This window comes from Lonchura striata, chromosome 5, assembly GCF_046129695.1.
Source record: "Lonchura striata isolate bLonStr1 chromosome 5, bLonStr1.mat, whole genome shotgun sequence".
In the NCBI taxonomy this organism is placed as follows: domain Eukaryota; kingdom Metazoa; phylum Chordata; class Aves; order Passeriformes; family Estrildidae; genus Lonchura; species Lonchura striata.
Window position 1 is genome coordinate 38880619 of NC_134607.1, and position 17869 is coordinate 38898487.

At 35.7% G+C, this 17869-nt stretch overlaps 1 protein-coding gene across 2 annotated transcripts in view; it reads left to right on the forward strand.

Annotated features, from left to right (window-relative positions):
* PPHLN1 (periphilin 1) overlaps nucleotides 1-17869 on the forward strand; it is a 62168-nt gene that overhangs the window by 12005 nt on the left and 32294 nt on the right. For both annotated transcript variants that reach the window (XM_077783479.1, XM_077783480.1), the window contains exons 7-8: nucleotides 13900-14150; nucleotides 17620-17699. In XM_077783479.1, the coding sequence (XP_077639605.1) occupies nucleotides 13900-14150; nucleotides 17620-17699 (331 nt within the window). The remainder of the gene's footprint in view (nucleotides 1-13899; nucleotides 14151-17619; nucleotides 17700-17869) is intronic.

Genomic DNA, 17869 nt, shown 5'->3' on the forward strand with positions numbered 1-17869 from the left:
ATCTTTCAAATTTTTCTGTTTTGGTTTTGAAAACGTACCTGTCAAAAAATACTTTCTCATCTCTTACTTTTTGCATTTTTCTTCTCCCGATCTTGAGTGCTGAAAAACATTACTTGAGATTCTCCCGAAGTAAAATGCCACTTATTTGCAATATCAAATGTCTTTAGCTGAGTCCTGTGTGCAGTTTTGGGCACCACAATATGAGAAAAATATTAATCTATTAGAAAGTGTCTAAAGGAGGGTAACAAAGATGATGAAGGGCCTTGAGGAGAAGCATTATGTGGAGCAGCTGAGGTCACTTGGTCTGCTCAGCCTGGGGAAGAGGAGACTGAGAACCTCATTGCAGTTACACCTTCCTCGTGAGGGAAAGAGGAGGGGCAGACACTGATCTCTGCTCTGTGGTGACACAACTTGAAGGAATGGCCTGAAGCTGAGTCAGGGTAGGTTTATGTTGGATATCAGGAAAAGGTTTCTCACCCAGAGGGTGCTCGTGCACTGGAACAGGCTCCCCAGGGAAGTGGTCACAGCACCAGCCTGACAGAGTGCAAGAAGTGTTGGTCAATGCTCTGGTGTGACTCTTGGGGATGGTCCTGTGCTGGACCAGGAGCTGGACTCAAAGATCCTTGTGGGTGCCGTCCAACTCCTTACTTATGTTCTGTCATTCTGTAATTCTCTTAAACTTTGCTGTTAAATGGGGACTTTTTTTTTTTTTTGGTATTTTTTTTCTCTGTTGTTTCTTCAGTGGTATTTTGTTGGGCTTTTTTAAACTTCTTGCCTTTTTTCTTAAAAATAGGACAGGTTTGGTTACTTAGCATTTGTAGACTTGTGGCTTCATCTGTGATATGTCTATTGACCAGCAACAGTTCTCCATGAGTGACAAGAGAATTGCAGAGGTTCTAGCACTTGGTTTACTGTCTTTTTTTTTTTTTCTTGACTTCCTCCTTATAGGGTTAAGCTTCAGTTTCCAAGCAGCTGTCATTTACATGGTAGACATTATTATGTCTAGCACTGAGTGGAGCATTACTCTTCCTTCCACATGCTTTTTGAGAGTTGTTAGCTCTGTTTTATACTATATTTAGTGAACAGCTGTCATCCTGACCATGACTTTTTTTATGGCGAAGATACATATTTTATATGTAAAAAATAAAGGAATACAGAGGATGTGCAGGGCATAGATTTCAAAATGAGTTCCCAGCTCTTTCTCTCCTGTAGTCACCTAAGGAATTCTGAACTTTAAGAACTGATGTGAATTTTGTTTTAGCTTGATTTGAAATGCCTTTTGGTTCAAGTGTAGTTGGCATACATAAAGAATTGTACATCATAGTTTAGAGGAAATTTTCTGCACACATTAATGCCTTGTTTGCTGATGCTATGAGAATTGTGAGACTTAGCAATTCAAAGGAGGTTGAGATCAATTAACGCATGACTTCTTTGTACATTTATCTTGTACTGATGTTGATAATTTCTGGAGCTCTGTTAGTATTTGTCTTCAGCAATATATTAGGCTCATTTATGCAAAGTACTCATGCAAGTCAGATTTTTTTTAAAAGATGCAGGGAGCCACACTGCTATATGTTGAAGGATTCTAGTTTTGTAGTACTTCCCTATGGGCCTCATAGCATTGGGTTTTGCATCCAAGTTTGTTTTTATAAGGTCAGATGAACTTTTCAGTGTGAAATGCTTTGGAAGATTGTTAGCTGCTGTGCACTTTAGTCATGCCAAATTTTAATCCTTTTGAGTGCACAGAGCATTACTTCATTCTTTTTTTTTTTTTTGTACCAACCAAACTGAGTTTACAAGATGTGAAATATATGAAACTTGGCAAGTTAAGATGGGTAAGACTCATCTTCAAAGAGAAATTACAAAATGACGCACTTGTAAATCCCAGCTACACATGCATTAAATTTGATCCTTAGAATGATCTGAGGCCCAGATTTTTGTAGAATAATGGTTGCCATATTTGTAGAATAAGTAAAATGTAGACTCCTGAGAAGTGGCTTACATAGGACATTTTTAATATCTCCTCTTCAGCTGTACATATGAATAATTTTTCCTTTGCTAAGGGAGGAAACTTGCTACTATGTGTGTTGTTTTGTCTACTGTGTGTTGGGCTTTTCTCCCACATTCTAAGTGAAATTAGGAACTAATTTTAGTAGTCCAGTCTTTAGTACTAATGCATTTGTCCATAAAACCAGATCTGCTTATTTCCTGGAGTGCTTAGGAATACTTTTTAATAAATGGAAATACTGAAGTAATTTTGGTGCTACAAATGAGAGAAAACTGTCTGGCAAAATATAGAAACTTAATTGTAAACAGTTTGATCTGTGAACAATTGCAATTCGTTAGTCAGTTCTATGTTCTGTTTTGGAAGCATTTTAAATTGATGGCTTATTGTCTTTTCTTTGAAAAAAATACGTCGTTTTCTGAGCATTAAACTTTCAATTACCGCTTTAGGCTGGTAAAGGATAATATATCTTGATTTTTCTAGATGCATGCACCTTCACAGTGAGAATGTATTTACTGCAGGCCATGGAGTAAATTGGTTGCAAAATGGGGGATAGAGGCCCAGCAATCTTGACTTTTTGATGTCTGCTTGAACTGCCCTTCCATTTAGTGATTAACCCCTTGTAAGTGCACAAGTGATGACACAATGTTGTAGAGTTGTGGTCTGAAGATCATACACTGAGAAGAAAATAGTACTTTGGTAAGAATTGTTATTTTAAATTAAAATCTTTGAGAGAGTCTCCAGATGGAAGTTGAGGGTCACTGACTCTTCTCTCAATAAAGCAGCCTTTAATATTGAGAGTCTAGATGTGTCATAGGCCAAAGCAGTTATCTTTACATTGTCACTATGCAATCACCTTTGAATTACAGGGGGCAGTTGTTTCTTGGTGTTTTTTTCCTCCCCACTTTGTGTTTTCTTTAATTAATGAAATAGTGCATGTATTTAAATAGTATAATATATTAAAGCAGAGTATTATATTGTGGGAGGCCTTTAGGCTTTGGATTTAAACTTCCTTGTCATGTAAACTGATCTGTGTCTTGCTTATAGAAGGTAAACTTGGCCAAAGGGATTTATGAGATGGTGCTATAAATGTATGTAAGTCTGCTGTTTCATTGCAATATTTGACAGCTCTTAAGGGACACCATATAAGAACCTCATTCTTTATTAAAAGACATGTGGAGGGAAATAAATATGGCAGTCACCCAAGGAAAATGGTTTTGTTTTTGACAGCGATTGATAAGCAGAGCTATAATTGAACTCATTAGCACATGCCTTTTAATAAGTAAATAGAGTCTCTGCCAGAACATTGAACCTCTCAGGTATTCACATGGCTGAGTAGCTTGTTTATTCATATACAACATTAGTTTCCTTATAATAGATCATTGTGGTAGATTCATTATACCTGTCTACAACTCCAGGCAAGAACTTGTCTGTTGAAATCTTTTGCTCAGAAAACCCATTGTGTTAAGCTGCTAGCTAAATTAGTTTATCTTGGCGTATGATGTTTTGGAGGGTGGAGGGGGAAAATAAGAACCTTTTGGAACAAGATAATAGGTAATATACAACTTAAAAGTTGGTTCTGGTTTACACTAAATATTTAACGACTTCATATTCAGTTCATGTTTTATGCAGCAGTCTTACTGATTGAGTACTTGATACATTTTCTTTAAGAACTGTTTTCTGCTCTGCTGGCTGTAGCTCTTTTGTGCTTAGGACAACCAGTTTCTTTGCAAACTGAGATTTATGTTCCATAATTTGATTGTCATTACTCAGAGTTAAATATACCTGATTGTATGCCAGCACTTTGGGTTCTGTAGGTCTATAAGTTTTTATTGTGAGTGGATTTTAAGAACTCAAATCTTCTCATGCAGATACCACATAGCATTTTAAAAATGCCCTGTACTGAAGACTAAGTATATCAAGAGTAGTTCAGAAATGTCCACTGATGCAGGTCAACTGAAAGTAAAAAAGTAATTTGGACAAGTTTGGTTTTATTGTTGTGATGAATCTTTCTTCTATTTAACTTGGAACCCAGAGACTATCTATGTGAACACTGCCTGTTTTCTTACTAGGAATTTTATGTCAATCTGAGTTTCTGCTGCATATGGACACTGTGTGCATATATCTAGAATTATTCTGGAAACTTCATTCAAAGCAAGACTGCTGTCATTCCACTTCTGAAATGTTTGTCACTTGAGAATGGGGGAAAGAGGTTAGTACGCAGGGTTTCAAATGTAAAATTTTTTTTTGCCCCCATACTCTAATGTAAAAATATGGGGAAGAGGTAGAAATTGCTCTTATTTTCAACTGGGATGTTTTTACATGTTTTAGCTAATTGTGTAGCTAAATTGGAAGGTGAATGTTGCTTTCACTGGCAGCTAGTTTTAGTTGCTGAGAGATTAATATTTTTAATTTTTTTGTATAAAAATTGATTGTGATGTTTATTGAAGGCTGTTTTATTTTCTTTGCAAAATTGATCTATACGATGCTAGAAACAAGTTTGCTTTCAGACATTGCTTAAGTATAGTTTTGTTGCTTTTAGAGTATCGTGCAGAATTCTAATTGGTTATGCAGTTTCCATCTCAGGATGAGAGAAAGGAGTTTAAACTATCAAATTAGCAGAACTTCCCGCTAACTGATTTTTTTTCTCCTGAGCTTGTAAATAAACAGCCTCATACAATAGAGCTGGCCTGTTCTATGAAATGTGGAATGGTTCTAAATCCTGGATTTAACTTCTCTAAAAGCCCTAAGAGAAAATTGGGTGAGCTTGTTTTTGAAAAGCATAATTACAATAGCTGTTTTTAGTCTGATTCTGTGTGTATGGTATTTCTTATACTTTGGTTCTTTTAAATGTTTCAGTGGCATTTAAATGCAGCTTCTCTGCTGTGATTCTGAGGCATTGAGAAAGGGTAGAGACAGATATTTACAAACTTTGCTAAGAACATTTTTATATTCTTAAAAATTGTTATTGAGTAAGGAATGGCCAGGTAGTAAATTGACTTGTAAGTATTTGACAAAATTAGAGCAAACACACCAAATTTGGTAAAAAAGCAAACCCGAAAAGTTCTTATCATGTCAATTCTCAGCCGCTATCATGTTTATTTGACTTGCTTTTGATCCAAAGCTGTGTTATGTTTTAAGGATTTGTGGCTTTTTGTGTGTACAACTGTTTCCCACTGTAGTTTTTTTAAGGTTTTACATTTCTACATTAAATTGATGTCATCATTATATTTTTTAAAAGGGTGTGAGACACACCTTTTAAAACAGGTGTGAGACACCTGTTTACTACAGGTGTTGATATGTTATGATGCACTTCTAAGGAAGAATTCAGTAGTCTGTGCAGATTCAGTTAAATTTTGTATTAACATTAATTCATTGTTTAAAACTAAGTCACATCTTGGAACATTATGATTTCCTTCTAATAATTGTTGTTTACATAATGCTAATAAACTGTAAGGGGCTCCTCTGTTTACAATGTATGATAGGATAACGTGCCTAAAGATAAGATTATGTATCTTTACACTGTAAGATCTTGATTAACATATTTCTTAAAGGAAGTTTTTGAAAAGCGAGCTCGCCTGGTCCAGTCTTATAGCTAGCACTATAGATGGTATCAAAACTATCAGGTTAATGGTGGATTGGTAAATAATGAGGCAAAATCCCATGGGTAGCCCTTGATTATTCGGAAAAAGTTTCCTAACTACTTTGTTGAAAAACAGCTAGCTTTGGAGACAGTGGGGGAGGGAAAGAGAAGGGAGTGTCCCTTCCAGTGCAGACAACTTCTGTTAAGATGGCATCTAACTAAATCTCAAAGCAATGATTTGGACTGATGAATGTAGTCATGGCTTTCTCAGGTTGAGGTGTATTGTCACAGAAGACTTTGACAGAATTTCCCTTAGGAAAGTAAATTCTTCTTCATCATCTGTTAGGTTCCAAGGACTTGTTTGTTATATTTTGAATATACTAAACATTTTAGATTCAATTCCCATTGAGAGAGGGTGGGAATATTATGATACAGGAGAGGAGAGGAAAAAGTGCAGTACTACTGATAATTTAGGCATCCTTTTGTTAAGGATCTTGCTTCAAAGAGAAAATTTTTGATGTGTCATTTCTTTGTGTTTAGGGTGCTATGATCTACATCTGAGGAAAAGTTAATCAATAAAGCAATTCCATGATCTCATGCTATTGGTAATATTTTTTAAAAATTATACTATTTTTGCATGGTAACAAATTATTCTCAGTCTTAGTCTTGACATTAGTTCATGATATATATTTGCATAACCTTGACGGTTCTTTCCTTTGTATATGAAGCTCTGTAGAACTGGTTTATGAGCTGACAGTAAATGCCTTTGTTTAAGTGAAACTGAATATTGATGTCATTACACACAGCAGGGTTGGGTCAGCCAGTTGTGGGAATGTCTTTCTCTTCTGAAGTCTGACTTTCAACAGTTGCATGTGTTAAATTAAGTCACATCTTCTCTAGCCTAGTATGCGTAATAATTTTTGAAAATGATACTTGAGAGAATTATTCTGAAATTTGGAAGTAAAATGGAAAATGTTTCAGTGTATTGACTTACAGAATGATAGAATGGTTTGAGTTGGACGTTACTTTCAAAGGTCATCTAGGCAACCCCCTGCAGTAAGCAGGGACATCTTCAAGTAGATCAGGTTGCTCAGAGCCCCATCCAGCCTGACCCTGTATGTTTTTCCATGGATAGGTTATTTGCTTTCTCGGCAGCCTGTTCCAGTGTTTCAACATGCTCACCATAAACAAGGTGGAGCCTTTCTCTCCTGGCTGAACACCACCACCTCTCACACCTTTCCTCACAGACGTGCTCCATCCCACTTGATAATTTTTCTTGCCATCCTTTGTACCTGATCCAACTGTCCATCCATGTCTGTCCAGGACTTTGGAGCTGGGTCAGGTACTTTGGAGCTGTACCAGGTGGGATCTCATCAGAGTAGAGTAGAGTAGATGGGCAAACTAATTCATGTTTCAATTACTAGACTCAGTATTCATTCTACAATTTTTGTCTTTTTAGATGCAGTTTTTGAAGCGTTTTGTACAGGGATTATCTAAGTAAGGTGAAAGATTACATTAACAGAGGAGACTGAAGTATAAAGCAGTGGATTACCTTCTTTAAAACCTCTTTTCAGCTGCTGTTAATTTATTAATGCTTACTAAAACTTGTGTCTGTTAAACAGCATTCTCTTTTTGAATTTATTTTTGAATTTACATTTACCAGTCAGTATTGCTAAATATGTATGTCTGTTATTTTTAGGGGAAAAAAAAAGTGTTACTTCTTTGAGGCTTATTGATTCTAACTTCAACTGCTCTAGAAATCTGTCAAGGAACCTGTTTTATTTATAATAATAAATGAAAAGTCACAAATGCAGTAAAGAGACTGATTTCCCTACAGCAGTTTGTATGTTTCCACAAAAAGTATGTTTCCACAGCGGTTTTAACTATCTAAGCAGGAGCCATTGTGGTTCTTCCCCTCTCCCTGGTTCTGTTTCGGGTGTTTTTGCATTTCATGTAGCTGGTTCAGCTAGCCTACCACAATGAATTAGATATGTATCTGCCAGTTTTGTTGTCTGAGAGAAAATACCAATGCCAACTTAGGTACAGAATTGAAATGTAGATCCAAGGAAGGTTGCAGAATTCAGGATTGCAGCAGCACCAGTTCAAAATTAACTGTTATTAAATCACTGAAATAACTGAAGGCATACAAGAGTTGCAAAAAGATTTTTAATAAGGAATTTACCCAAGCAGCATAGCTTGCATATGTGTTAAATATGTTCAAACAAATGATATTTGTAATATATAGGAAATGGCCTACAAAAAGAGGCAAGAGATATTAATGTTTATTATAGAGACTATAAATTGTAATGAAAGTCAAAGAAAAAAGCAAACTGGAAAATAAAAAAGATAAGAAAGGTACATGGCTGAATATAAGAGGAAATGTCTCTCTTAACTTTCTGATTTTGAACAAACTATATACCTAACATGAGACCACATAAAGAAAAATTCCATTATGTGCAATGGATTTTTTCTTCATATATGTATAATGTCTTTTATATTGAGAAATCCAGAAGCAGTGGCAGTAGTGTGCTAACTTTACTGAAATTTGCTATGCAGAAGTCTGTACCACTGTTACAATGCTTTGAGGCATATAAACAAGTGAAACCAACTTGACCTAATTGCTTCAAATCTCACTTTAATTTAAGAATAAAAACATAAAGATCTGTGAAACATTTTTCCCATTTAGAGAAAAATTGAATGTTTTTCTGATTTACAGATCTCATTAAGAGATTTGGAAGTAGAAAAAATAGTAAATTTAGTAAGGGTATTGTCCATCAGTATTACTGACATAAGGTATTACTGCTTACAAACCTGTTCCACAACTTGCTCTTTTCTTTTGCAGCTTTTTATTGATAGTGTTAGAAAGTCAACCCCAAGAGTTGATTAAATCAGCATAACCTAGCACTACTTGTTGCATCCTTTTGCCAATGAACTAATGGCATTCTGCAGCACACTGATGAAAAGTTTAAGTGCTCTTCCAGCAGGTATTTTGTGGTTTCTGGGTTCTTCTATGGAAGGATTTTAAAGATAGCTTTTGGGGAAATAGTAATAGCTTGCTGAACATCAAATTCACTTATGTCCTTAAAATAAAGTGCAAAAATATTTCTCTCTGGGGCTTAGTGTGTATATAAGACAAATGCTAGTCTCCATTAAATTGTTTGGTGTGTACTAAGTGTGAAGTAAATTCAAAGCCCTCAAAAAAAAGACACTTTTGAGGAATACCAATGTGCTTTGGTACCTCAGGGAGATGTTTTAAAACTCTTTTCTGTGTGCTGGTCTCTGCCTGAGGCAGGACAGCAGTAAAAGTGCAAGCACATAGTTAGGAATCTCTGTCCATTAGAACTTTGTCTAGAAGATAAAATTTTGACCAGTTTATCTGGTCTGTTAGGGCGTTAGGAAGAAAAAAATAAGTATGTAAAGTACCATATTGTGCTTCCTGGCTCATTTCAAATTTTAAAACTTATATTGAGATAGAAGATTTTAGTTGTTTCCATTTTGAATTAAGTCTGTTTAAGAATTGATTTAATTGCTACTGCACAGAGTCATAAAATGAGAGAGGTTTATGAGCTAGGTCCCTGAGCTAGTTGTCTGAACTACTTTACTCTTCTGGGGTGATGGACTGCTCAAAGAGTAGTTGTAAATGTTGTAGCTGCTTATTGAAATTGTAATTTAGTCCATCACTTTAAGCAAATACTCCCTCTGGAACTTAAGACCTATGTTTTGTTTTCTATTTTAGAGAAATTATGGGATTTTACTAAGCTTTTGTTTTTGAAAACAAGAAAAACCAAGATCACTTGCATTTAAATGCAATTATTTTGTCTAATTTGATCTTAATTTGTGTAAATAACATATTTTGTCTTTATTCTGCAAAGAGTTGTCTAAAGATGTTTGCTCTTAATTCTTTGGTACTTAAATCTGTGTTTTTCTGGAGTCTTTGTTACTTTGTTTCTCTGTCCTTATCTGTGACCGACAATAATTTCTCCTTGTCAGATAATAGAGAATTTTAGTTTAAACATACCTTTATTATATAGGCTGATCTTGCAGCACGTCTAATGTAACATTATCATTGACAATAAAAAGGAGGAGGGTACTAAGAAGAAAGCAATGTAGAGGGACTTCCAGTGCCATTGATGTGCATAGCTGTGCTATTCAATTAAAGGACATAGAAGCATTTCTTTCTAATGTTGCTGTAATATTCAGATTGTCTTATTTTTTATTCTCTTACCTGTCCTGATATCCCGAGGTGGTGGCAGGGAGAGAGGAGTTGAGTAGCTTTTATGCTGACTGAAATGGACAAATAGCATCAGTGTGGAGATTTGCTTTTTGCTTATGATAACTTCAGAAGTACTGCATGCAGTATAAAATAATGAAACATTTATATGTTTTCAAATTTTTTTGTACATTTGGTATTTCTGGGTATCCTTCTCTGCTTGAAACAGTGTTTCACAAAGCCTGTTTCCTTTCCTTCCTCTGCCTTCATGCAGAAAGCTGTTAGAAAGATTATGCTGGCTGGTCCTAATTGTGTTAATTTCATTTAGAGCAAAATGCAGATATCACAAGTGCTCTAGGAACTTGCTTAGTCATAAAATGCTGAAACCAGTTGTCAATAAGGAATCTTATCATAATTTCAAATGTTCAAATGAAAACCATTGAAACTGGGTGCAATTTCTTTTATCTGTGATTCACTGTATTATTTTAGCTTAGGATAAATCTGCATAAGGATTTTCAGGCAATAACAAGAGATTATAGCAAATCTCCAAAGCAGAGCCTGAGTATGTTGGTTTGTTGCACAACCGTGTGCTTTAGAAAGAAATTGAATGAGTTCTGGGAGAGGGGTGGCTGGAATCTTGCACCACCTACATTTACTTTGAAGATGTTAAAAGTGGAGGTGTTTTTGACTCTTCTTTTAGAGGCTGGGGGCGTTCTATTTTTTATTATATATTTTCTACATCATCTGAACCATGTTAATAGCTCTTGCAATGTCCTGAAAAGGCAGGCAAAAGGAATTTTGTTTAACTTTTCCTCTCCCTCCCCCTTGCATCTGTGTTCAAAGGCAGAAAAAGTATTTTCAGTTAAGGATTCAGTTCAGATCGTGACTGTTTTATCTCTTTGCACTGAAGTCCGGTGTTGCAGAAGATATTTATAGCTCCTTCAATTTATAAATATAAATTGAACATACAAAAGTGTGAGAGTTATTTCTAGGTAAGGTTAGTAATTAAGCACAAGCCTGTAAATGGAGTATTTAACCCCTTGGGCAATAGCAGTAATCTTTCTTGGATAGAAGGGATCACAAATACATGTATGTTGACTTTTTAATCTAGATTATAGGCAGCACTCATGTGGGTATTACTGGAAGACCCTCCTGTTTCCACACAATATGCTGTTTTGTTGCCAGTCTTCATCTCAGTGTCAAAAATGAGAGTTATGTTCACTATGGCTGAACCATAATGTAGATTAATGTTCTAGTTGAAAAGCTGAATGTAATGGTATATAGAAGTCCCAGAGAATAGTGAGCATTAAGTATTGTAGGCTGTTGCCCAGCAGCACGGATTCAACAAGAGTGATCTAAGAGTCCTCTTACAGTAAAGCTTTTTCCTTTATTGCATGTGATGTCCTTCATGTACCCAAGTACCTCTCTATTCCTCAGCATTTCACATCCAGGAAGTGATTTCATTTTACCTCTAAGTACTCTTAAGAGATAAACCTGACACACTGGTTTGTGTTAATCTTTGTTTCACAGAGCTTAAGCTATACTGCTGTGCTGTTTCTGATCCACAGGCAGCTGAAAATCTCCTCAGTGTCGTATTCCCACAGTTCTCTGCTGTGCTGGAAGCCATACCAGCATCTGTTCTGTAGTTGTGTTTTGTCCTTGAGGAGACTGCACCTGATGGTGAACTGAAATAGCTGTTAGGCTGGAGCTCTTCCCCAGCTGCCCTTGGTGAATGGTATATCACAATATAGCTGTTTCTGAACATTTCAGAAGCTCCTCCAAGACTGTCAGCTTCAGTGAGAACTTAATGGTCAAGTTTCATCGAAGATAACAATGATACTGCTTCCTGTTGCAACACTACTGAGAGAACAAAATTGTGCTTTCAGGATTAAGTATGAATTATAAATACAAAGATTTGAGGGATGCTATATAAAAGAGATTAATTCTGTATGTATTGTTAAGGGCAGCAGCTCTATTTAAAAGTATATTTTGCATCTCTATTAAATATTGTCCCTGCTCAATAAACCTTTTGAGTATGTGTTGGAATCTGAAGCATGTACTTTACTGCTTTGCTGAATTGGGGCCTTCATTACCAAATTGCAGGTGTATGTTAGCTGAAGTATTTAAGGAAAAAAACAAACTGTAAAGCAATGCTTACTTTGTTGTGTTTGGTGTGTTATGTAAATGGAAAACATCAGAAATTCTGTGTTGTTGCTATGCTGTCCCAAACAGATTTAATATAATTAATGGCATGAATGTTCTGTATGAGATATCATCTAGTTAAAGAATTAACACGCAGTGATGAAATAAAAATCCAAAAATTGAAAGTGAGATTCTATTTTAGGGTGCATACTATTATAGCAGAATGTGGCTTTCAAATGTCTTCCTGTTTAAAAGCACATTTCAATTACATTTTAAAAAAATTCTTATGTAGATATTAGAGTATTTATTATACATGCACAATAACTGGGGCTCTGAAAAATTACCATAATAAACCGTTCTGTATATGAGGGTTTCATAACATTGTCATAAAAGTGTGTTTTACACATAAAAGTGGTGTACTGGTCTGCCAGAAAGCTTGTGCTTTAAAAATAAATAACATTATTTAGAGAGCAATTAAGAAGGAAATGCAAGAAAAAGTGGGCTGTGCCTAGGTCATTCCTGATAAATATTTGATCAATATGTTCTTTTAATAAATAAATAACCCCCCACTTAGCTAGAAAAACTAGTTCAGTGCTGAGTTAATCTAGTACTCTTCAAGCCTGAACTTTCACTTTATGTCTGTTGATACATAAATGTTCATACATATTATGAAGATGTGCTTTCCATGCAAAAAGTAAACCTGCACTGTGTAAAATACATCAGTGTCACAGGGGTTTTGTTTTGTGGTGCTACCTGTGAAGCTTCCAGAGCTCAAGACACCTTTGGCACAGGGAAATCCTTTGTTATGTGTCACAAATGTGGGCCTGTGCCATGCTGTAGGAATTGTACATCTTTTCTTCTTCTCCACCGACATAAAATTATCTATAGCTATGTTGTGCTAAATGAGATCACCAGATCATTGAGAGACATTCTTTTATTTAAAATACTGGATTCTGATGTGAAATAGGAGAGAAGATACATTCTGATTTACTAGAAATCCTATGAAATCTTGGAGGTTTCTATGGAGATGCTGAGAAGTACTTGCTGCTCTTACCAATGCATCTTCTGACCAAGGCAAAAGTGGCAAGTCTAGATTCAGTTGGCCCATGTGTCTTGTAACTCTGAGATTCTTTAGGACAAGTTTGAAATGATACAAGGGGTTTTTTTCACCTCTACACGTACATGTACATTAATATTATTTACAAATAACCAACACATTTGTGCTGTGGTCTGGAGTAACAATATTTAAATTTGGTAGAAAGTTTCGGTTTTTATTAAATGATGGTTTTAAATCAGTTGGGTTTGTGACATTTTACATTAAAGTTAAAAATTAAAATTGTGTGTTGTGAGAAACATATTTAGGAGCTATGAGTCTTCATATTTTCATTCAAGAGTTGACCTTGAGTGGATTCATAGGTGAGAGTATAGATATCTGCAGATTTCTTCTTGTCTTTGCTGGTTGTAAGCTGAAATCTGCCAGTGATATTTTGTGTAGCAAGGTGTGTGAAATCAAATGAGGAATATAGGCTCTTGAAAATAAGAGGAACAACATAGCTAAAAAATGCCAAATAATGTAAGCAACATTTGCATATTCATTTTTAGCTATTGTAAATTAAGGCTTAATTTCCATGGTAAATGAATCTGAACAAAGTTGTGGGAGTTCTCATTTCGTCAATGTCTTTTCCTTACATTTTAGCTGTGTTATCAAGAAGTAGAAAGGTATTAACTTCTAGTAATGAAGTACCTCAATGAAATCTGAAAAAATTAACTTTTCCTTTTTTCCCTTTTATTACTTATTTTTCATTCCTTGCTTAGTACTCTTAAAAAACACTGAAGATTTTGTATGTGTTTGACATTTAACCTGTTTGTATTTACCAGGCTTGAACTTTTGCCATTGTGCTGTTCCATAAACATTGGAAGGCTAAGCAAGTTACTTGTATTTTTCTGTTGTCTTCCAAGGGACGTCAGAGATGGCTTCAGAAGGAAAAGCTTCCATTCTTCTCATTATACAAGAGATCGATCCCCTCACAAGAGGGACTCTCCTTTCTTCAGGGAATCGCCCGGGAGCCGGAGGGATTCTCCGCACAGCAGATCTGGCTCTAGTGTCAGCAGCAGGAGCTACTCTCCTGAAAGAAGCAAGGCCTATCCTTTCCACCAGCATAGCAGAAATATGTCGTCTTTACATAAAAGAAATGTTTCTTCTCAGCAAGGTAATACTGGGTTAATGATGGGAACTGGTTAGTGAGGTGAAACTGCAACTCACTGTATAAGCCTTTTTTCCATACATGTTCTTTTTAAAATGGGAAAAGCTGACATTTTGTACTATGTACTGTCTGCTCTGGTTATTTCTTTGTACTCTCTGTTCCCTTATGTATTTCATGTGGGAGATTGTAGGTGTTATTTTGGTATCAGGTCTAGACTGACTGTAGGAGTTTCAGCTGCACAGCTTCTTCTAGTATTTTATATTCTTTTTAGCATCAGCTCCTGTTACTTCTTTATGTGCTTCACTGGATTTCCTGACAAGAAACTTTGCTTCGTCTACAGCAGCTGAAGACATTTCTTCATGCAAACAGAATAAAACAAAGATTAAAAACAAATGGAGAAATGAAAGTACATATGTCTATTTGTTTCATTGTCTCTAAATTTTACTAGGCTTTTGAAACTGATTGTTTTTGGTAATTATATTTCAATGTCAAAACCTCTCAGATCTTGCTCTCCTCAAAGAAATGTGAAGCATATCTCAGTTGAGTCTTTTCTGTCTTTTAAAAGTTTGGCTCTTAATGTTTCCCAGAAGTCTAATGAATAATCTGTTTTGAAAATATTGAGATTTCATATTTAAATGATTTGGGAAAAAAAAAAAATTCCTTTTTTAGTATACTATGATCTTAAGCCACTCTGTTTGTACAGCTTATGTAAATTAATCCACTTTGATCTCCCTTTCTGCAAATGCTTTTTAGTGAGCTATGCAAACCTACTGTTCATTTTGGCAGCTTTTTAAAAATTAATTAGATTTTTTTTCACTCACTGAGAAGGCACATTGTGTTTCCAGAGTGACACTGAATCATTATGTGGCACTTCTTGTCAAAAAAGATCTTTGTAGTTTTGTTAACATTGTTTAAATATTGAGGAATAATTTCACTCCTTGCAGAGTGGAATGGTCTTTCTATTTGAGCATTAGAGTGCTTTCAAGGTTTTGTAACAATACTTAGTGAACATAAATTTCTCTAAGTGTAGGAGAGGAAGAAAAAAAGATAGCTAACTAATTTTCTAGAAGTCTTGTAGGTGTGCAGATTGTAATTACTAGGGACAGGAAAACAATTTTGTGAAAAATGATACAAAATTTTAGATTTTTTTTTTTATTTGAGCTGACTTTGATTATATATGTATATACTATATGATTAGAATTTCTCAGACAATAGTGGAGGTAGTGATGTAGAAGCAGATATATTCACAAACCAGAAAAGATGCTGATCAAGAGAGGAGCTTACATATAGGTCTGTGGTTTTTGATATTTTCTCCCATTTGCATGGTTAAATACCTTTCCCAAACACCTTTAGATAAGTTTCAAGAGAGCAGCTGAGTTGTACAATGAATGATTTCTTATTTCCTTTCCTTGGAAAGGAGAACTACTAAAATGTTTCTCTAGATGACTGAATTAAAACACCTATTTGCAAGGAATAAATGGTTTAAAGAATACTTTTTAGAATAATTTTTGAATGTGAATTGCCTTAGGTAAGCTCATGGATTGCATATTTAAAAGGAACATCAAGCAGGACAGCTCATATATGTCAGCAATACATTTAAATGGATTTGCAACATGCAAAGGATGTACTATTTCACGTGGAATTTGCAATATGGCATCTTTCTAAAATACTATAATGTTGTTTGAAATAATGCTGTCTGAATAAATTTGGCCATGTGACTTCCAGTAAAGAAGGAATATCCCATGCTCTACAGACTTTCATACATTAGGATAAATACAGAATTTAAACAAAGGAAACTGTGAGGATATGAAGAAGCTTGGTGAAGGGAGGGAAATGGCTAATGGAATGGGCAAGCATTCACCTGTGCTGGGAGTGCATGGAGAGGGGCAGGATGGTGTGTTTAATGTTACAGGTACGTCCTTGGGGCTCAAAATAGCTGCACACATTCTGAAAAAAAGGCCTAATAATGTCTTCTAATTAAGTGGTCTTTTTTTCACTTTGTTTAACTTTGAATAGCTTTCTGCCATTTGTATCAATTCATTTCATCTGTTCAGATGCAAACATAATCCATTCAACTGAGATAGTTTTTAAGGAATCGAGCCTGACAAAGGAGGCATGTGGGAGGCAGAATTAGAGTAGTCCATGAATTTAAAAGGAGGTGCTTGTCTATGGGGCTCAAAAGCAGGTATCACAGAAGCAAAACTTGTGTTACTTAGTGGTGACAAGGGAGATGTTCTGTGCTTTGTTGCTTTGACTCATTAAGTTAAAGCCATATTTAAAGCCATAATAAACAATCATATTTATAGTTCTACAAAAATAATTTCTTTGATAGTTTACTCTTTGATAGATTTTTTAAAATTAATCCCTTTATTAATTGTATTTATAAAAAAGTTAACGGAAGCCAAGGTAAGCTTACGTTACCTTGGCTTTTTTGTGATCAGTCAGCCGTTTCCCAGTCAGTGTGAATAGTCTGGTTAATTTAGGCTTACTGACAGCATGTTTGCTTTTTGTACTTACCTTTTGCAGATCTCTTAGATATAATCTGTGGAGCACAACTTGAAAACTAGTAGTTTACACTGCAGCCAGTTCTATTGCTGTGGGCTGCCTGTAACTGGTCTGTGGCAAAACTATGCACAGACTGTGATTAGCACTGTGAATTTGGTTTGACATTTTGCCAATTTTAACTTTTATAAGAAAGACAGTGATCTTAGAAGAAGCATCTACTCCCGTGGTTGGTACAATACAGGACTGTTTCCCATGGCAGGTCTTTTCAACATTCTGTGGCCTGCTAAACTAGTTCATGCACTACCTGGTTACCTCGAGTGATTGACTGATGTCTAATATTTCAACTGTTTCTATTGTTACAGTAATATTAAAAAGTGAAATGACATCATGTGGAATCATACTGATACACCCTTTCAGTTAATGATGGAAAAAGGGACAGTGGGTTTTCTTAAATGCATGAAATGACACAGCTGTATTTTTCTCTCCTTAGGAAGAGAAAAAGGTATTACCAGTATCTATCAGATGATGGCATATGTAGATTTTATAGAATCATTAAGGTTGGAAAAGACCTCCAAGATTCAGTCCAACCTTTGACCTAACACCACCCTGTCAACTAGACCATGGTACTAAATGCCATGTCCTGTTGATTCTTGTACACCTCCAGGGATAGTGGCTCCACCACCTCCTTGAACAGCTGTTGAAAGCTTAGCCACTCTTTCAGTGAAAAGATTCTTCCTGGTGTCCAGCCTAAGCCTTCCCTGGCACAGCTTGAGCCCATTTCCTCGTGTCAGTTGTTGCCTGGGAGAAGAGTTCAGTTCTCTTTTTTGCTACCCCCTCTCAGGTAGTTGTTGAGGGTGATAAGGTTCATGTCTGATGTGAGAAAATTTCACTGCAATTTTTTTATGCCAGCAAGCATATTTGCAATATATATCTTTCATTTCTCAGTCATTAATGCTTTTCTTAATTGTAGGTAAAGAGAGGACAGTTCAGTCACTGAAAACATCAAGAGATGCATCACCTTCAGGGTCCACAGCGGCACCTTCATCAAAGGTGAATTTTCTTTTTGAGCACTTCACACTGTGGTTTTAGATTGTTCATTGTTGGATTTTTTCCTTAGTTGGAAGGAGATACTGCATACACCTGTTAAAGTGTGTATTCCTTACAATAGGAATAGGACTTGGTCTTAGAATTCTGTGTCCTTGTGTGTATGTTAATATTAC